Source organism: Cyphomyrmex costatus, unplaced genomic scaffold, assembly GCF_001594065.2.
Source record: "Cyphomyrmex costatus isolate MS0001 unplaced genomic scaffold, Ccosl1.0 scaffold374, whole genome shotgun sequence".
NCBI classification, from domain to species: domain Eukaryota; kingdom Metazoa; phylum Arthropoda; class Insecta; order Hymenoptera; family Formicidae; genus Cyphomyrmex; species Cyphomyrmex costatus.
In genome coordinates this window covers 264,077-287,104 of record NW_017277928.1, presented here as the reverse complement: position 1 = coordinate 287,104, position 23,028 = coordinate 264,077, and the positions used below count along the sequence as shown (strand labels likewise).

General features: G+C 33.6%; 1 protein-coding gene across 1 annotated transcript in view; it reads left to right on the top strand.

Annotated features, from left to right (window-relative positions):
• fng (Fringe glycosyltransferase) overlaps positions 1-23,028 on the top strand; it is an 89,745-nt gene that overhangs the window by 8,522 nt on the left and 58,195 nt on the right. Inside the window, exons 3-4 of the mRNA XM_018543403.1 lie at positions 3,328-3,376; positions 7,152-7,254. Of these exons, the coding sequence (XP_018398905.1) occupies positions 3,328-3,376; positions 7,152-7,254 (152 nt within the window). The remainder of the gene's footprint in view (positions 1-3,327; positions 3,377-7,151; positions 7,255-23,028) is intronic.

Genomic DNA, 23,028 nt, shown 5'->3' with positions numbered 1-23,028 from the left:
CTTTAAAATATCTATTATGGTTTGTTATATATGATTTTTATCTATTATTAAACATTTTAATAACACTATTAAATCTATAGTGTCAAATTTAATCATTTTAGTATAAAACTATAAAATAATGGTATATTGAACAGTGGTGATTTAAATTAAGTACAGTTTAATACTTGATATTTAAAATATTCAATTTTATCTTAAAGTATATATATATCTTTACATATAAATTATAGATTTAACAGTGAACGAAATGTTAGATTAGAATTCTGTTAAGGTGCTATAAAAATAAAAGTATATTATGGCATAATAAATAAACTTTTGTTACTTAATTGCAATCCAAAAGAGTGGTTCACAAAAAGCACTTCCTTCAATTAAATTTCGGTAGTTTTGTACTTAGTGAGGATACTCTTTTTTTAAAACTTTTTTTAACAAACTTTATATCAAACCCTTGTGGGGACCCAAAATTCGACGAAATCTTTTCTTGCGCCTTTCTCTAAATTTGATAGTCATGCCGTTCGATTATCGTGTTATTAAGTGGAGGTGTGGACATACGTGGTTAGGTACAAATTTTCGTGATTCATAAAAAGAACCTCTCGAGATCTCGAGGGTCGATCGCGGGTCAAAGTCTGGTGTCGTTATTTAGAATGACTTGGCTGGCCGATACTGCAATCCCCCAATCGACGAAGGCCAACTCATACCGCGCGCCGATTGGATTTGGTTTCGGATAATTGCTCGATTACTTTGGTTATTTAAGCAAGTCTTAAAAGGTCCGATGTAATTTCGCGCAGCGCGATGAGAGCTCACTGTGCTTCGACGAATTATTTCCTCTTAATTTCCATTGCTTTTTATGTACTGTGTCGGTAGGGTTGCGATTTTCAATTGACCCCCAATGTGATATAATCAACGTGCCATCGCCGAACGATATATTTATCCAATTCTCACATTGATTGAAGATTATATAAAGAACTTGTGTCGAAAAGAATTAGGTATAAAAATATTAAAATTTGCCATTTTTATTAATTATAATTATGAATTGTATTTTTAAAAGATTAAAATTTCGAAAGACCTATTATAATTTCAGCTGTGATTGATCTTAATTGTCAAATTTATTATACTTTTTAATAAACGATTTTTAAATAGAGAGAAGAGAGAACTCAAAAATTTATTATATATATTTATGACTCCTTTTCGCTCCAGAACTTGGTAGAAGGCAAATAAAAAGGCAAAATGTTTGTTTCGTGTAGGTAGAACGCAATCGTTAAATTTCCTTCCACGCTTTAGGGCAAATTCGTCTCGCCTAATTAGAGCTCGTAACGAGCGACCCTTTTAATATGATTCTACGCTTTTGACACATTCGCAAATGTTCTATATCGCGATACGGTTTACGAGCGGAATAACCAACACTCGAGCAGGCTCAACGAATTCCCGGGAAAGCTCGAAGATCAGCTTAACGACGGCTCTTTTAAGTACGACGTACGTACGTGTGCGGGATTAATGCAATTATGTCGATGGTAATGTGACGCCAGTGCCACTGACGTCATCGCGTTACACCCGTCTCTTATTTTTGTACACGACGTTCATTCGTTGCCGGATATTCGTGTTCTTTCTGGGAATGCTGACGTCTCTCTCTCTCTCTCTCTCTCTCTCTCTCTCTCTCTCTCTCTCTCTCTCTCTCTTTCTCTATCCGCATGCCTCAAATAAACGTGTTGCAATTGCAGTTTGCCTTTTCACCCGCGCTATTTTTACGTTCGTCACGTTGTACCGCGGATATCCGCTATGGCTGTACATCCGAGATATCTCGGTGAACTTTTATTGAGGCACAACTGCAGTTTATTCGATTCTGTTTTAAAGCTTACGTAATCCCGATGTGCAGTCGATTAAATATGCTCTCAGAAACTGTGCCATTGATTAAATTACACATTATTTATGTAATGGGTCGTATATAGCCTGTTCAAAATAAGCGATTTAATTCTATTGTATTTTAATTAATAAAATAGAATGTGAACGAATATGTTGGCATGTGCAATGTGCATTAAACGAGCTGATATAAAATTCATGGAGATATTATGCTGTAATTGCATTGAAATAATCTAACAAGTTGCGCTCGTGCGTGGAATTTGCTTAACGTACCATTTTAATAGAGGAAGTTGCGAATATATAAAATCACGCGGCCAAATATCACATGTAAATAACACGGCGCGTTTTTTCGCGATGTATTTTTCCGTTTCCTTTTAAATTTTCCCGGTAGCTTACCGACGCGATATACCGCCGCGCGTGAAAATGATCTATCGGGACAATGCTTCTGACGTCTGGAGTACCATCTCCTTCGATCGTTCTTGCTCGTTCACTTCCTGAAGGGAACTACTCTTGGGAACTAAAAATAAGCGACTACTTTAACACGTGCAGTGTACGCTGATCGTAACGTAACGACCGCGACGCTGCAATACGTCCGAGTCCAGATGCAACTGCCACGGAAGGGTGTGCGACAGATACAAATGAGAAGTTCAAGTCTCAGCTCACGATGATCTGAGATAAATTTTCCAGCGCGACAAAATAATACACGAGAAACTTGCATAGTCCTTAATTGAAAGTATGCAACTTTATCACAGTTTTATGTGACTGTACACTCCAGGGATTTTTACTTTGAACAGCGATTAGAGCTAAAAGGAATATATATTCTGGTAGTATACATAATATATATGTATATACATTTATCTTCTGAAAATATTTCAATTTGTAACGTGCATTATATTATTTTATAGCCTGTTATTGGAAAATGTTGATAATTAAATATATTTCAAGTAACATTTTGTAGAAATAATTCTATAATAATAATAATAAAAATAATTCTGTATGTGACAGCACGAGTTAGAATAATAGTTGTTCTTTTTTGTGATTTCTAAATAACAGAAATGTCAGTCTTGTAATACTGCACGTATGTTTACAACAAAACATTTACATATGATATTTTTCTCGATTCGTCTCTATCTCCTTATTTTTGTTTTCGGAATTTGTGATTTCGCTATCCCGTGAATATAAATAAGAGAAAAGTGTATCATAGTAACGCGAAGTGATTCAAAGCTGTAAGATTTATTGCATATAACATACACTGACGCGGATGGAGCGATCCGTTTCGAAGGGATAAGAAAGGGATTGAAATTTATGATCGATACGTGATGCGTATTGTTTGGCTGGACGGTCTGCGGTAAACAATCAAATGCGTACGTGCCATAGCATGATTATTCCGTCGCATCGGGTATAATCGAAAAAGCGTATACATGCATGTACATATCAATAATCAAAATATAATGATTTTTTTATTTCTGTTTACAGACCTGGTTCTTCACCGACAGAGATGATCCTTATTTTCAAAACCAAACTAGTGAGTATTTGTTAATAATTTTTTTTATGAAACTAACTTTGTATGATTAAGAATAAGTTTTTTTAATTATTTAATTATTCGTATCTATTATTCAGATGTATACATTGCTCTATTTCAACTTTTTATGAACTGCGACTTCTAATTTTATTCAAAAATTTAACAAGAATTATCTTAACATATCTAATTTATATATGTATATATATATATATGGGGATTTATATTTACTTTATATAATGTTTAATATTTAAATAATAAATCAAACAAAACATGAAACACAATAAATAAATAAATTGTTAATTAAAAAAAAATGAAAGATTTGCCTTGATGACATTGTTACATAATGACATCGTTTTTAGTTTGTTATATTATAATTTGATTTTTATTTCTGCTAAAGTTTACAGTATAATAATAAAATGCATAAGATGATACACACAGAAATTAATTTAGAATTAATTACATGTTATATAAATAAATAAAATAATATAATTATTTTATTTAATTATATAACATATATAATTATTATCGTATAATTAAATAATTATATTGTATTTCACATATAGAGTCGTCTATAACGTTTGCAGAACACGAGATAAAATTAAGAGAACTCTTATGTTAAAGTAAAAATACGCGTTTGATTTGATACCGATAGTACTCGTAATATCGAATAATGACTATTACACATATTTTCCAATTACAACATTATTGAGCAACTAATCGAGTTTATATTAAATTCAATATAACTTTTCTCCTCTTTTCTCTTATTTATTCTCATTGCTTTTTAGAGACGATATATCGCTGTTATTTTTTCCACGCATAGAGAATTTATTTCGATTTATTTCGATTTGTTTCCGCACTTAGTTTGCAATGCAATTGCAGCAATATTAATATGTAACAGTATCGTATTTCCAAACATCATACATTACCGCTTCACTGACTGCAGTTTTATAAAGGAAAATTTACATGAGCATCAATAGCGACGAATGTTGTTACGTTGATTATCTTGAGATTGTGAGAACATCTTGTCGATGTATGAGAGCGTAACATTTTCGTCAATAAATGACTTTATTAAAAAATTCAAGCGAAGTACGTGTATTCTGTGTGTAAGACAAGGCACGGATAATTACGATGGCGAGTTTAATGGTCGCCCTCATTTATGCGATAATTGCTGGCGAAATGAGCGCGTGTGCAGGAGCTTGTTTCGTTCACTCGTAGGAGCCGAGTTGCTCGTCAATCATTTCGAAAGTTTAGTCATATCCGTGTCTCGGTCATCCGTTCAGAAAGTCGAATTAAGGTGCGGTTTATTTGGATAATTGCTTGGGGCATCTCTAAATTGGGAGCGCTGAAATAAGCGTGATACGATTTCTATTTGTATTACTATTTTATTATTTAATATTACGAGAGACGTAATCTATCGTCTTTTTGAACGAAATAAATTTTTTAAGCAAACTAGATAAAAGCTAAATTAATTTTGTAAATTTGTAAACTAACAAATTTGCTAAATCTGCTAACGCATATTTTTTTATTTCTTTAAATTTATGAAAATATTTTAATCAAATTAATGTAATATATTAATTTTAATATTTTTTATATATTTTTATTTTTGCAATGATTGCATCTGAATTGTATGTAATACAATAAGTTTATTATATTTTCAAACGAGAAAGATAAAATTATTTTATTTATATATGCGAATCGACTTTTTTCACTTAAAGATATTCTTTTATTTGGAATTACTTTATCGTTTTATTAACATTGCGATGCGAATATGTTAACACGTCAGTATTGGATAATTACTTGCTGATCGAGACACCGGGTGTCCAATAAAGAGAAATCGATGTGTCGAAAGAGGCCGAGGGCACGTGTGCGAGCTGTTCGATAGATTCTATGATATTCTACATAGGTACATGTTAGACCGACCGGTTTGCGAACTCCGCACGCAAGTACGCTGCACGAGATGCAATGATCGATAGATTAATCAATTACGTCGATAACTTCTTTATAATACGTGAAACCGTAGAGCTTCGTCATCGGGTTCTTGGAACAAATATATATATGATATTTATAATTAAATTAATAAATAGATTAACTTGTTTATTAAAATATAGATTAAAATTAACTGCAAAAAATTATTCGCTTGAATTAATTGTAGTCTTTATTTTTAATCTTTGTTAATATTCTTTTTTTAGAACTTATTATCGCATTAAGAAATAGAACCGCGTTTTTAATTGATTTTAGTAGGGATATTTTTACTTTTACTAAAATTTACTTAAACGTATAATTTTATAACAGTTATTTCCTTTCATATTTGATTTCACTATATAATATATAAAATTTAATAAGAATTATTGAAATTTAATTTTGTAGCCATTTCTAAAATAAATTCATATCAAGATTTTATTATTACTGGAGCAAATTTTCTTTCTATAAACGTAACAAAAAATCGCATTTATCGTTTATTGCTTTAATCGCAATGTATAAAGTTAGCTTATAATACTTGGAATAATAACAACGGCAAGTTCTAACCGGTGATATCATTGCCAACCTACTATGGAGTGCATCCCAATTGCACCCTCGGGCGCGGATGTAGATGACGAGCAGGCGGAGAAAGCGGATGATGAGAAATGGCTGAGGGAGGACGGAAAGATGCACCGCGAACGTGAATGATACTCAGTGGACGAGGTGAAAAGCACGTTCTCGTTATTTCGGTCATCTGGACAATAACACTGTTCTCGCGTCCGAGTACAAGAAAGGAAACGAAAGAAAGAAATTGTAAAGGGAAAGCATCGCAATTACGATACTTTCGCACGCGAGATGAAATGATATTGAAGGATTCATTTAAATGATGAAAGTCGAATGCACGTATACGACAGTCGTAGGCTGTTCTTGCATTAAAAAGATGAAATCGCTCGGATTACTGTAACGCACGCAGGCATTCCTATAATAAACTCGATATTATTTCATGCTTCGCTCATAACCCGAGCCACGCATTAGTCACGAGCGGAGGCAGGAGCGTGGGTGGACGCGGGTCCCGAGGAGGATAATATCGGGTGCGGAAGGTCGCAGGAGGAGGGATGAGCACGCGAACCCTCGGGCACCGTCCGACATTTGACCTCACCACGCGCTCTGCACCGGTTTGCACCTCCGCATCGACCATTTCTCATTACCATTTCTACCTGACTCGAACTCGATCCATCCTTCGCGATTTATCCAGGTGTGGATGTCGACAATCTTACGCGGGAGATCTCACGTAATGATACCATAACAAATACTGGTTATATAGAAATTGATTCGGTGGATTCTTAATTACACAGCATTCGATTGTTTTTTATTCAAATTGTTTTTACTGAGAACAAAGTGTATTCACTTTATCGATATACTGTATTTGTATTTTTAATATGATGAAATTAATTATGTTTTATAATAATTGTTATGATTATTTATTATACTTATTATTCTGTCTTATGGTAATGAATTTTTATTTTGAATTTCTTTTCCCTTTTACACGTATAGTTTAATTTACAATAATTCTTCGAGCACGATTATTAATTATTTCTGATTTGGTAGTTTGGTACAAGGGATACCCCGTATACACGTGCATATCATCGATCGTGATACATTCTCTCCTCGAAAGGATGGTTCTCGCTCCTGAAGAAGCGAGAACCATCAGCCCGAATTAATTAGACCGCCGTAGCAGCGGCTCACGAGAATGATGATTATTAACCTCTTAATTAATTGCACGCCCACCCTACATTCAAGTCCCTTCCTTTGCTTTCAGACGGCCACATGATCAACACTAAGTGTTCGTCCTCACACAATCGGCGGGCCCTTTGTTGCAAGATGTCGGTGGAATTCGACAGATTTCTCGACAGCGGTCGAAAGTAAGTACTATTTTAATCTTCAGAAATTCAGCAAATATGTCAACAAATATCTAACGTACTAATAAAATTATAAAAATATACGTGAACGTGTCACTTCATAAACGCGTTATCATTATCGTTACTTTTTGTAAGAAACAATTCGTTATCGTTATTCGTTATTAATTTTAAAAGCATTAATTTTAACGCATTACCTACTATATTATCATTACTTAGAAACTAACGGTTCGTTGTTTCTTTCGTTACTTTTCTGTAAAGTAAAGATAGATTAAAAAATTACGTTTAATAATCAATATTAATTATATTTGTACAATCAATATTAAAACTTAACATTTCAAGTTTACATATAGCAAACCTTATATTAAGCTCATTAAATCTTTGATCATTTTTTAAATATATACGATATTCAAGTTACTTACATATATTAGAATTTGAGTAATAATATTTATTTTTTGTACTTTAGAGGGGAAAGTGTCGTGCTACATTCGCAAAGTAAGCACGTGGTATTTTAATTTTTTATTATTTTTAGTATAAGCGAAACTTTCTTTTATTTAAAGAACTGTAAAATGAGAAGTGCTACTGCAACTGCCATTATTCTTCTATATTAATAGAATATCATGCTAACTTCACAAACTTTTTCCGCACTTTATCTCATACCGTACATCAAGCCGTACATTTAGCGCACTAATAAGATTATCTACGCAATTGTCTCTCATGGGAAGGAACAGTGCTATCGCAATCTATTCTCGGAACAATTATCCGATCTCGGACACGTCGAATGATCCGATAAACCGGGAAGGGTTCCCGGTGAATCGCGATCCGGATAAATAAATATTGCTGGTAAAGACAGGCTGTATATTTGATATCGAGGTTAGCCGGTTCTAAACGTGCATCTCTTTTCTTCGAATAGAAAGAGAGAGAGTCTCTATTATCAATTCTCGCTATTTGATCGATAATATATCGATAATACTTGATATTCGTCCGATATAAGATGTATCTTATTCTATATTTACTAAGGTATACTATAACCCGTTCACGGCGATCAAGGCATTCAATGGCACGTTACATTCCTTTACAGATGAAGTGAAATATTGACGACGATTTTGAGTCGGAGATTTGTGCGATAGATTATGTCTGAGTGAATAGATAGGTATATATAGATAGATACGTTCTCGATGGGAGAAAGTATTAAATACTTCTTTCTCATATATGAGATTGATAGATAATATTGTCGCTTTTCATAGTTTGACATTTAACTCAAGAAAAAATCAATCCTATTCTTTATTTCGAACGAATATTTTTTTTGTCTCTGTTGGCTTGAAAATTAAATTACTTCATAAGGTATAATATCTAACCCGCGTTTTAAATCATAAAATATTCTATATCTTTTCTAATTTTTAATATTATTTTGATTTAATTTTGATTTTTTGTGTTCTTCTTATTTTTAAATATTTTTAATATTTAAACTATTTTTTCGGAGAATTTAAGAAGAATTTTAATATATTTAGTTATTGGAAGTTTAATGTATTTAGTCAGTAATATAATCTATTTTCTATTTTAACTCAAGCGTACCGTTGAACCTGAAGTTCCTCGAGCATGCTTTTATTTTCTTTTCTCTTCAGCTGAACGTGTGTAATGGACGCGCGTATCGCGCGCGCTCTGAACAATCTCGGAGTATGAAGAGACGTTAATGGATTTGCATAGGTGCGTTTTTCAAGTGTGGAAAGCGACAGCCAATGCACAAAAAAAGGAAGAAATATAGTTTAAACGCGACTATGCAGGGCAAACTTCGGTAACTCGCCCGGGACTTCCGTGTTGTTTGCGTATGAAAGTGTTATTGCTGCGACTTGACCATCGAAAATTCGTGTTTGCATAAGGTGGCCTAAATGCCAACTAATGTACGCGGTTCTACACACTCACACGTACACACATACACATACGACCACGCATCGTCAAAATATTATCTCTACGTGAAGTGGTAGCGCCTAGAAAAACATGTCTAATGGCTTGTTGCCGTCACAGATTCCGTCGCAAACCAATTAACGTGGTCGGCCTTTCCTTTTATTTTGGAAAAGACATCTTTTTAAGATTTATTTACGTGCGTACAGTTTTAAACCGGAAGAAAAATTCGGCAACGTAATCCGTTTTTTTTTTAAGATTGTTGTTTTAATTTTCTTCCTCATGTCGAATGTGTGATCTCTTTTTTCAAAGAATTCTTAAAATGTATAAACAATGTTTGTTTTTGCACAAAGCTTTGCATTACACGTGTTACGCATCTGATATTATTAGACATATATGGAAAATTTTGCCGATATCATTATTTTTTGTTGATATTAAAAAAGTACTGCGCTTATAATAATACATCTGCATTACGTGTTTTATTTGGTTTATTATGATATGTTCTTCCGCGCTCGTTAAACAGAAAGCCTCTGGTCTTTGATCTTGTATTTCTATATTCATGCACCGTTGCACGTTTCCTTTAGTTTACTTGCTACACCGTCTACCTAAACAGCCGTTTTAAGTACCGGCGATGGATTGTTATGGGAAATTAGCTTACTGAATACTCGGCAGAATAAGTCCTTTGTACGTACGTTAAACTGTTTCAATGACTTGTTTAAATAATATCTTTCTGTTACTCTCACGCTTATTATTCGCATTCGTGGTACAACTTACATAATATTTTCGTACGATAAATACCGACGGTTGTTACAGAAATGTTCATTTGAAGCAGTTGATATTGCTGATCTTTTCTATGAATAAACACGCGTTTTTCGTGCGGTTCTCTTAGGCCATTTCAAAATGGCTCACAGAGAGAGAGAGCATTCCTTTGTGCTCTTTCAAAAAGTCTACAATACGCTACGATATTCTGTATGGTACGAAAACGATGAGAAGAAAGAGGACGGTAGGGAAGGAGGGTAGCGGTGTCTCTCATCGAGCTCGTCCTCGTGTCGAGACAGGCGGGGAGAGATTAAAGACGGAGGGAAGTGGTACCAGCTGGCCAGGAGGAGACGTTTCAATCTCTTTCTCTTCCTCCTTCTTGCCAACTGAAGCCTTTCGAGAGGGCATCGAGGCATCGAGAAGACGACAAGAGATAGCTGGAGAAAGGGAAAAAGTGTCTCAAATGTCACATGCGGGTCTGCTATGTTTCTTATTGCTCTTCCCGTGCTTAACTACCTTCCTTCTACGGAAAATCTATCTCTTGTTCTTCCACGTTTATTTTTCTTCTTATTTTGCATATACATTACAACAAAAAGAGAAATAATATCGAAGGCTTTACGAAAATGAAAGTTTAAATAAAAATATATTAGGTAATCATAAATTAAATAATTCTTAATAAAAATTCATCTGCTGTATGTCCGTCTTCCCATGCGAAATAATTACGTGGATAATCTTATTGCTTTATTAGTACGCGCGCCAAATGTAAACACTATTTTTGCAGCAAACTATATTTATTGTACTATTTGTGCTAAGAATAATCTTTTTAAATATTGATTGAGAATATTATTAAAATTTATTTCGATAAATGATAGTTTAAACAAAGTAATTAACACTTGAAACGAAATTATATTATGAGATAAAGATAAAGAGTTCAGATTATAGTCAAATATGGTACAAGTGTTAAAATGTGACATAAACAGTATTAAGCTGAATCACGCTAATAAGAATACTATACGAAAGAAGAATATTCATAACTTTACTATTCTGGCAGAAAAAAAAACTAATTTTTTAAATATTTTTAAGAAATTTAAATTTAAAAGATCTTAAGGAGAAAAAATGAATAAATTATACTCCTATAAAGTTTTAAAATTTTAATGTGTAAATTACTTATTAGTTTCAATTTCTTGAAAAAGAAACATTAACATGCGCCGAGATACCATCGATGTTTTTAAATAGGTTTCGTAACTGCGAGATTAATTTGACTAAGATAACATGTGTTTCTTTTTGAGGCGTGGAATTTCAGTGTTTTACTGCTGAACGCGTTACGACTTCTCATCCGTTTAAATTATCACCAACAATTTCACACTTTGCTTCGTTCAATTATACAAACGTTTTACGCACAGCCACTTAGATCCTCAGTGATAAAGAACTGTGGAGTAAATTTACGGAACTTTACGTCGGAATACGTTTTGATGATGTTTTTAGGAACGAATATTCTCTCCCAAAAGCAATTTAAATAAAATTTTTATGTATTTATTTCTAATTTTATCCGCTTTTATAATTTTTAACACAAAGAACTACATTCTTTTATTTAATTTATTATATTTTAATTTTTTTTTATTCTGATTCTTTTGTTAGCATGTTTAATAATGAATAAAAAATTAATAAATTAATAATATAATTGAATTAATAATGAAATTAATTTGCAATATAGAGCTTATAATATAACAGTCGCGCGCAAATTAACTATTTCGTTTTGTAAAATGATCTCTACAGAGAATGCACGCTTCAGGTCATCTTATCGCATCCCAGACAAGGCCCTACAGTTTGCATAATGATACCACCTATCACGTTCAAATAATATCTTTTCCAAGAAGCCTTAATCTGATATATTCGATACTTTGCAATCTTTTAACATAGCGCAAAAAAATATTTGAACATCCTATATTTTAGAGAAAGTAGGATATTTCTTATCAGAAATACAGACATTTAATCTTTACGGTTATTTAAAACATAGTTTTGAATTTTTATTTTCTAATTTCATTTTTAGTATGTATTGCATTTGCAAATGTATTTATATTTTATGTTTAATCTTGCAATCATTATCGTTTAATATGGCGAAGAAAAGTGGCGTATCGTTTACAGTAGTTTTCAAGCAAGATCAATTTTGTATAAGCTCTACTACTTTATACGCAATTTTTCAATTAGAGTCGACAATTTATGGACACTTTATTAAATTGCCGCGATATACATATGTAAATATTGATGCACCCATAAGTGTGTATTCGCAGGTCAATCTCCACTCGAATGCACTAACTTCAATGAGTGCTGCAGATTAGAAGAAAATTCTTTTTTTTATACTTCATCTCTTACGCTCTTTTTCTCGTGCACCGTCGCTTCGAATGATCTCTTGGTAATTACGGATATCCTTGGATACAATTATCCAGCGCCACGAGCGCACAGCACATCGAGACAAAAAACTTGCACTGCTCCTGGACGTGGAGTTGCCGCAATGGTTAACGTCGCGTGACCGCGTATTATACATATACAGGGCTGCCGGTAATGCCGCGTAATAAGCGTTTAGAGATGTCGGTAGGACCGCATTGTGCTTTTCTCTTTTATTTATTTTTTTGTTTTTCGCTACTTACCGTTCTTACCGTGATTCCATCCCGTGGGCGCTGCGCTCTACATGCGTTGAGTTCATGTGCACCTAGATTTCTCAACACGACAAATGATATTTGGCGTGTTTCTATTATACCGATCTTTAGAAATTATTTATAACTTATTCTTTTTCTTTAATTAGTACATAAAGGATTTATTTTACAATATTCGTTATGACTATTATTACACAGAAATTGGAGTTTTTGCACTGAACTTGGAAAAATAATTATTTTGATGGTCTAACAAAATTATCTTTACGCAATTAAATTTTTAGATATTTCAATAAAATCGTCTTGATTTCCGTGATAAAAACGGCTACACCCCGATCTTAAATGGTTTTTTATTTTTATTTTTTTTAAATTTCATTTTAAAAAGAAGTTATCTTTACACAATTAAATTTTTAGATATTTCAATAAAATCGTCTTGATTTCCGTGATAAAAACGGCTACACTCCGATCTTAAATGGTTTTTTATTTTTATTTTTTTTAAATTTCATTTTAAAAAGAAAACTGTATACTGCACTGATATGAATTATCAATAAGAAATCGGAAATACGGAGGAATGATCAGAATATTCAATGTGTACATTTATTTTACGCCGAATATTTCGCAGCGAATTGATTTCTTCCCGTTGGTATTTTGCGGCGCACGTCGTCTTTACATTTGCGTCGGTCTTGTATTATACATGGGAGAAGTCGAGTCGATAAACAACTTTGTGTATCGTCGTGTTACTTCTCGAAATACGATAGGGGCAAATACTAACAATAATAAGAAATGTCAAACGCGATCCTTTGCTACGAAGTCATTTAGCAATTGTGTGATCAATTTACTGCCAAAGTTTATAAGAATATCGAGATAACGATTATTTTTTGTAACAGATGTACTTCTCATAATTTATACACTTATTCGAAATAGAAATCGAAACAAGATTACGTGATTCTTTTTTTCATTATTATATACTTGATATTTAAATAAAAGGTCAAATTTGACGTTTATATGTCGACGATATTGATAAAATCGTTAGAAGCCGTTCCAATTTTGCACGTTACATATGATTAACTTCGAGAATATGAAATGTGTTGTGCGATCGATATTCTGATAATTATAATACATGCGCGATAGTAATTTATAATTAAAAAAATAGATTGGGTACAGCAAAGCGCTATAGCTTACTGTGCAAATTTAACATCTATAAGTTATAATTAACAAAGAAGATTTTATGGTTTAACAAATCGCTGATATTATTCAGCCGTCAACTTTATTTCAATATAGAAACCGGACTGTTCCAATTTTACGACTGTACCGTAGATTTGCTCTGAAGTTTTCCTCAGCTGTCGTAGATATCGCAAGTCAAGGTAAAATAATTATTTATGCATCGTGATTTATATTTACTCTGTTCGATAATTCGAAGCATTTAGCATAAAGTACGTGTTAGTTATATCCGTGTAACTGCGTTGCCACGCGCGATCTCGATTTTAATCTTTAGCAGCATTAAAAGCAGGCTTTCGAATCTTGTTCCTTCTAATTCCTATCGACATGATGTTTTAGTTCGAGCATGGCTCGCTGAAACGAGGGATCAAGCGAGCGACCGAGACGTTCACTGTAATCTTGCCTTAAACTGACGTGTCTTGCAGGTGTGTCGCGCGTCTCCCAAAACGTGATATGAATTCAGTCTTCCTTTTCTCGAAACTGTGTGGACGTGAGGAATATTATTTCTCTCAGTGCGATGTATATATTCACTCACGAGATCGTACATTCTGTACAATATATACGTTTTGTTTATAAGGGAAAATAAAAATATTCTCGTAAAACTAGATTTAATTTTTATAATTTTTTTACTTGGACTTTGGCTTTAGTAGAAGATATTGTGGTATCGAGTGAACGAGGGACTTGATATCTTAAATTACTCTTATTAACGACTATCTACCCTGATTAAATCTTTTTTATGGATCACGAAGCGTCGCGTATCGAGTTAATTTTATGCATGTGTGAACGTTTTAAGTGCCGGTATTGCTATCGATCATTTAACCGGATCGACCGTTCGTCTCAGGGCGCGCAATTGATTTATTTAACGCTCGATCGTTGAACCGTAGTCGTGGCAATTGACTAGATTTGTCGTTGCGTAACTCCAATAAAATTAATCGGAGTATGATCGTCACGCATCATTATTATCGAAATTGTCGAGTCGTTCTGTAGAAAATCGCGGTTAATGCATGTACGCATCGAACGCACGACTTTGTTACTGGATTATTACTGGACGATTGATCCTCTTCCAAGAGGCACAGCCTCTTTCCAGTAATTTTCAAGCCGTATAATTCTGCACGTAGACATGGAAGAGATTGCATTAGCGACTGCAAGAAAAGGCAAATCTCGTGCGCGAAAGTAGATCCTAGAGGCAAGACACATTCTTGAAGAGATTGCTTTGAGGAACTTTGAGTATTCGCAAATAGTGTGTCACTTTCAACTTATATGATATACCAAAATATTTAGTCGTCTAAATATGTATTTAAGAAAGTTATTACATATAGAATATTTTAATACTATAATTATTTTTATTGTTAATTTTTTGTCAGTTAATAATATATTTTAATGTTTTAAGTTTAAACAGTAATTTTATACAAATTAATCTGTATTAGACTTTTTCCGTTGTTGAATTTTAATATGTGTACGTATAAACAATCATAGAATTTTTTAATTCAAGAGTAATATTGCAAAAAAATGTTACCATTCCTTTACATGTTCCAAATATATTTACCATAATTTGCACTCTTCTTAAATGCCTCGATAAATAAAGGAAGAATTATGTCCTATGTATCTCTCAACGCGCTCTACGGTTGTTCAGAATAATCGGCATTTATAAAATCTCGCATAAAAATTCTGAGATCGTTTACGACCACGCGATTCCGCCGGCTGGTATAAGATCACGGTGTGTCGTTCGCAAGGTGATTTATTTTATATTCAGATTTTCACGGCGAGAAGGCGCGTAAAGTATGTACGATAGTAACACGCGGTACGTATACTTCTCAAAGCCCAATGGATTTACATCGTTGCACGAACTCGTTCAGTAACAGGTCGGGCGCGCGTTTTCACGCACACGCACATATACATTCATATACGGGGAGTACGTATCGCCATTTGCAGATCGCCGATGCACGACGGGTTCGCGCCGGCTCTTCTATATGCACCGAAACTGGTTTGCACCTGATACCGGCCTCGCGATCGAATGACGCGTTTCAATGCGCTCTCCCTCGCCCGTCCCTCTCTCTCTCTCGATTCTTCTCTCTCGCTTTCGTTTTTCTTCTTATAACCGCCCTACGGAGATACCGTGGATCACGCGAGTCCCCTCGGGCTCATTTAATTCGTTCTTTCGTACCGTACGCCGCGATATTTGTTCTCGTGGGATAAGATACACCCCGATCATCACAATTATGTTTAACGTCCTGGAAATATAATCCGCGCAGCGGACATATTTCGCGCTTTGTTCACTTAACTGATGATCTAATCGTGCTTGTGACACATTTTTCATGTTCAAACAATAATCACGAGAGTAATAAAGATTGTCGATATTTCGAGCCGCGTTTGTGTTGCATACGAGATAAGGAAATGTAGTCAACTCGGATAAGAGTTTCGTCAAGCGTGTCGTGATTTTTCGCCCGCGAGATTTCTCTTCCATAAACAAAATGCACGCCAGTTACAATCGAATACTTCGTGTTTTATGATCCGTGGACAATAAATGTCCACGAGCTATCATGCAAGTCGTGTTAAAATAGTTCTCGTGCATTTGGCGCTGTTTTTCTAGAGTAAGAACCTCCGGAAACGCGAAATAATAAATTATGCAATATTTAGAATTGCCATATTTAGTTGTTAACGGATTTATTTATGCTCGATAATTTAATGAATTAATTTTTTGTTACAAAAATTATAATAAGATATTTTATAATTTCTTAAAATATATTTTTTATAATTAATCCTCTAAGTGTAAAAATGAATCGATATTTCGTTTTTTCTAACGGATTTAATATAATATTACTTACAATTAAAATATAATTCTTTGTATGTACATATATCATAGATTGCAAGCAGTCATTTGCGGATTCTCAGAATCTCTGATAAGCCTGAATCGTCTCAGTGCATATTTTTGTTTTCTTTATCGTATCAAGAGTAGCTCATATTTCTCTGCATGAATGATTCCATTGAGAACGTGAGTGGATAAGGTCGAGAAAGCAGCTTGTAGGAAGGTTGATTCTCAGAGATGCTCGAGTTTAAATTGAGGAAAAAAGCGTAAAGCCGTAAACGAAGTTATGGACCCCTGAATTCTGTGAAGTATATACTTGTTGCATTGATAATACGAAAAAGTGATAAGTGATAACGAATGCATGGGTAACACATGCCAATCACGATACAGTGATACGGATCCTCGCGGTTCCTTTTTTCGACCAAGGTATCAAAAGAAACACGTCTTGCCATCCATCGCGAGTACTTGGAAGGTAATTTCTGTTATCAATGTAATATTCTGCAGCGAGAGGCCCCGGAAATGGCTCATTGACTCTCGCCGCGCCGCTCATTGCTACATCCGGTGCGATACTTGCTGGTACACAATATAACTTGATACACTCGAAAGTGGAACAAAAGAGTCTACGTGACGTGTACCGCCTCTAGATTCGTGCGCCTGCCTAAGGAGCACCTAACCGAAAATTGCGTCGCTTCCTTTTAAAGCTGCCGCCCTTCTACTTTCACGACTGCGATTCACTTCCTCGTTTCTTTTTCGTGACATAAAAGCTCTTTGCACGTAATTGTTTGATAAACGCTTTTATACTCGTAAATAGAACGGTATTCTTTTACGAAAGATAAAACGTTTTCCCACTATTAAATCTTCATTAACAACTACATTTACTCGCAGTTTTGCGAGTTTTAATATTAAATACTTTTTTAGTAATTATATCATATCGCTATTACTAAATTATTACGATAGATGTAGTTAAAAATATTAATAGCTAGCTTAGCTATTAATACTTTCAATTTTAATTTCCTTGCAGTCTCTATTTTAGACATCTTATAATAATTCTAATTAATTAAAAGAACGCGATTTATTTTTCATCCCACATATAATTTTAAAGGTTTCTTAATTATCGAATGGACATGTGTTTAAAGTCACGCATTACGTGTTGTATGTATTACAGTTTGCACATAATATATTGCTCGCGAGTTGTACAATTCCCTCGATCGTTTATAATCGCGTTTTTTTACAATTGCTTCGTGCAACACTATCTCGAGTTGCTTATTACGTTGGCCACGCGCAATCGGTTGTGCTCTCTGATTAACTTAATCTCACTTTCTACTTACAAACCATTTATCTTGGCGTCACGCCCTCGGTTTGAGAGCTACAGAGCGTACTTGTATTAACGTCGGTATATGTCTTGGGCTGCTATTCGGTAGATTTGGCAGCGGATACATTTCAAACTTTATATCGGAGCGCTCGTTCAGAGAGCAGCTTTTGGAAACTTGCAAGTTTCTCGTCGTTTATAAACTAGGTACTCGCGGAGTAGACATGTCTCCTTTAGAATCTGCTTCTTAACTTTTGCTGATCTAAAGCCATTCACGTGATCATGTTATTTTCCGTTTACGCAAAATTTATAACTTCGCTAAATATTTTCAATTTAATGCTCTCTAATCATAAATGATTTTATTTATTTAGCATTGTATATTTCTTGCATTGTATATACTTTACGAATTTTTTACAATTTTTTTTGTCGATCAAAATATCAAGAATTTTAATTCAATTTTAATTAAACATTAAATGTGCGTTGAAATTATTATTATGTAGAACTTTTGGATCTCAATGATGATTTAATGTAATTTGAATAATGTATTGTAATCTAATAATTCCTTATCTTCGTGATAAATTACTCTTGGTATTAAATTTCTTGTATTTACAAAGAAAATGTAAAGATAACGCATTTTTCAATAACATCTGTAACACATCTTTAATTATAAGATCATATAACTAACGCTACATTTCGACTTACCGAAAATAAAAGTCACGTAAAACAGATTGGGAAATAAAATGTCACGATTCCTGAAATTGTATCTGCGTAATAAAATATTCTCAAGACTGCTAAAAAGAAATTCTTGCGGTCGATATATAAATCCGGCTCGTATATCAAGTCTATTCGAGTGTCGTACAGTTTGATATTTTGCAACTCTTGTTTCTTCTCATTTTCCTTCATTCGAACGCTTGTGCTATTTAATTTAACGTATCCACGCTTATATTCTGAGCTATTTTTTAAATTCGAGTCAGACAAAGAAAAAGTCTGTTCTCAGAACTTTAAAATAACAATAAGTAACTATTATAAAGCACTATTTTAATATACATATATATATATATACTTATAATTTTTATATGGATATTTATTTCATGCTATTTTAGTTTATTAATATTTAATGTGGGTCGCGTTATACAGAAATTTCTAAATTATACGTTTACATTTATCCTCAGAGAGATCATAACAAATATTATACATGAATTTTCGGTTTTAGAGGTATTTATTTTTAAATTACAATTTTTTTTATTACGCGAGACCGTGTATGAAAATTTTGAAATTTACATTTTCTGTAGTACCCTCCAATTACTTCATCAAGCATATGGGCTTTATTAGCTGGCAGTTAAGCTCTCTCGTGTTTGAAAATTCAGAAATACATCGCAGTTTGCGCGCTCTCTCAGTGCATACGTAAATATAACGTGCGTGTAAACGGTGGCAGAGCCCGCGGCGGAAGATGGCGAATGGTTCGTCGTCGGTGAGGGATAAAAGCCCGTCCGTGATGTTCACGGTTAATCCTTAGCAAGGTGCGCGTAATTCCCGTCAGTTCCGCTGTACAGTGCAACGCATTGCCACAATGGTACCATTGCGACGCACCGACGCGCGGTTACAGCCGTCTAGTTTAATTTATTGTACGCCAATGCGTACAGTGTATATTTAATATAGCAAAAAACAGAATACCTGAGATTCAAGACGAATATTGAGAAGGTGCTAATTTTTAATTATATGATGTTCAAATGCACTATTATATTCATCTTAACACTTTGACACTTATCTCTTTGTCTTTTTTTTTTAAACGATAATATAATTTTAAAGTTATCTGTAATAATCTATACAATAATTAAGTAATATTGTTTAGATATGATTTCGTATTAGAGAGTGAGATAATTACTGAAATGAAATATATTTTTCAATATTTTTATACATATTCAGATTCTAAAAATATGTCCTCTCAACTCAGTGGATTATTCGTATGATGTAATGAAATTTAGTATTAATAACGGGTAGTAATGGCGATATTACTTGTCAATTAAATATTTAATCTCTCATCTGGCTCGATGAAATATCGGTACAATTAAATTTTATTCTGTGTAATCCATCTAATATGAATGTACATACGTATACTTATATACATGTATACACTTTATGATTTGATTCAGAACCGTCAACAGCTTTGTACAGCTGTACTGATTGATTCTGTTACGATGTGTGTTTACGATGTGCTCGATACCATTGCTTAATGACCAATAATTATGTACCTCAAATGTGTGTTTCTACGCATCAAATCTGCGTAATAACGCATAATATCTTGCTGAAAGAAATTTCGCATAATTATCTGAATATGAATTCTGATTTATAATTCTTACTTATGATTATAATATTGTTATTCCTAGCGGAAGATTTTATCTAAGTATTTTTATCATATGTTTACTATACGTTTGGTTCAAGTCGCATAATCATCAAACTTTGAAATTTGTATATTTTTATAAATATTACATATATAAATTAAGTTTAAAGTTTTATTTACGTGATAATTTATGAATTATTTGTTTCTTACTTGACTATATACGTTCCGATGATTAAAAGAATATTTTATTAAAATTTGATGTTTGAAAAGATTAAAATATAATTTTAAGTTAGATATTTCTCTCTTTATCTTTCTTTCGATAATATAAGTGAAGTATATTTTTGTGAGACATCGCGACGAAAATCGACTGTGCATCGCGAATTTTGTAACGGCGTATCGATTCGTGATAGTTGCCGAAGCCTCTGGGCCCCGAGTTTAATAATCAATAATTTCCCCCTGCCAGCCGCGGGGTTGCACGTGTACGGATCGTGCTGTGATCGTGTCGGACTTACAGCGTGAATTTTGTCTGTCGTTGATCGTCTTCGCGAACGGTGCGGCGCCTCGTCATCTGGACGATACTTTTACAGTGACCAGAGGTGGGGGCCGGACGCCTCCCCCTTCGAAACTCGGCCTTTCTGCTCTTTATCGTGATCGTTTTATTTGACAAACAGCGCCCGAGCTATGCACACTTCCTCCGGGAATTTTAGCTTTCAACCGAGCCGTTACAGTGTTCTCGATTTTCGATGCCCCGCGCCTCCGGGCCGCCGATCTATATTATCGTCGCCGGACTCGTCTTCAGAAATTGATGAGAAGCTAAAAAGTAATCGCTGTTAAATTTAGTTTATTACTACGGCCATGTAATAATCTGTAGGACATGCCCCATCACTTGCGAAATATTGTGAAACACGTGTTATCGAAATCTTTCGGTTTCCAAGTAAATTGCCAATAATCACATATATAACATTTTTTGAAGTAGCAACAATTACTTTTTGTTTTTACAATTTTATGAATTGAAAGGGTTTTTATAGGTTTAAACAATTAAATTTTCGGGAAATAAAAACTTCTCTCTTTAAATTGTTCATTGTACAAATATATTTTTTTTCTTCGAGTATAAGAACAAAAGGTATAAGAACAAAATTTTAGACTGGATAATTTTGAGGTTCCATTAAAAAAAATTTCTGGTTAGTTATTACGGAAATTTTATCAGTATTTATTATCTATTGATTCTATCATATTTTGCATTTATTTTCTTTTATAATGTTAATAATAATAAAAACGAAGAAGAAAATATTATTTAAAGTGTAAAATAGAGATTTAGTTTAGAACTCAATTGTAATAATAATACGATTGTATTGCAAAGATCATAGTCGCTTAAAGAAAAATAAGAAAGTAAAATTAAATTCTTCATTATTCTTCATAATAATAAAGATAAACTCTTATAAAATACAATAATTAAAATCTTGAATCCTTACCGAAATTAATTCTCCGTATAACGGAAGCATTTTAGCAAAATTGTATTTCTCTTGATAACGTGACACTTCCGGTCTCACCTGAGCAAGTTCGTATCGGATGACCAATCAGCTGCCGCTTGCAAGATGTTGCGACGCCTGAGGGCTCCAAGAATTATTGACCTGCGACCTCGTTCTCCTGTTACCTACCTCCTTGTCGTCGAGGAGATAGCTCAAATGATTGCGAATTTTCATTAAATCATGCACCGTGCTTTCTCGAGGTGACAGTCGAGGACAAAATGCTTTTATCAAAATTGTGCTGGATTAGTGTGCGTAATTAATATGCAGTAATTTTGAACATCTCATAAGTTAGTGGAACAAAGTGAGTAGAATCGATTTTAACTAACATTTTTATTTGTTGCTAATAAGTTGCCAAAGGAAAAGATTTATTGCTGTTGTTTTTTTTTTAAATAATGTTCTGCTAAAGGAAGATTAAGTTAGCAAGTTCTTTAGAAACTTGTTACCAACAAATGAGCAACAAATAAAAATGTTAGTTAAAATCGATTCTGCTCATTTTGTTCCGCTAACTTATATGATAAGATATTAATTTTGATGTATTAATCGCATCAGTTGATAATGTTACAGAAATGAGACGATTTCTAAAACACTGTTTGTTGTTTTATTCATATTTTAAACCTATTTGTTTCTATTATTTTTGTACAATATTTTATTTAATTTTACACACATATATATTGTACATTCATTGTACAATCCATTTTTTATGCGTTTTACAATATGTGCTGGAATTTGCTTTTAATGGATTCGTTGTTATCACGTTATACACGTTTGTTGCCCACAGGTGCAACCTATATTTCTGACGTTATTTGCATGGCCACGTGATAAAATCTCGCTCGCATGTGCTGGGATACACAGGAAATCGAGCAAATCCGTTCTATCACGATACTATCAATTCGTCGTTAACGAGTCTATTTACTGTATTTGTACCTATACGACGTTATTTCATACATTTTACTTTGAACTTTTACGTGTGTGAATGTTAAATTACAAATATATTTGATATTTTATTTATAAAATATTGATTTCAAAGGATATTGTCCCAAAGGGGTATGTTAAGTTAGCACCCCAACTATAGTACTCAAGAGTTCTGATAAGAGTTCCCACTTCCTTTTGACGAGATGAAGAGTTCCCTATAGTTAATAACAAGAGTTCCGCTCAATAAACATTTTTCTTACATTTTTTAAAAATGGGGTGCTAACTTTTTATCGAATTTCGAGGTGGAATAGTTCTGAGCGGCTTAATAGCTTCAATTTGCGATTGCCTAGAGT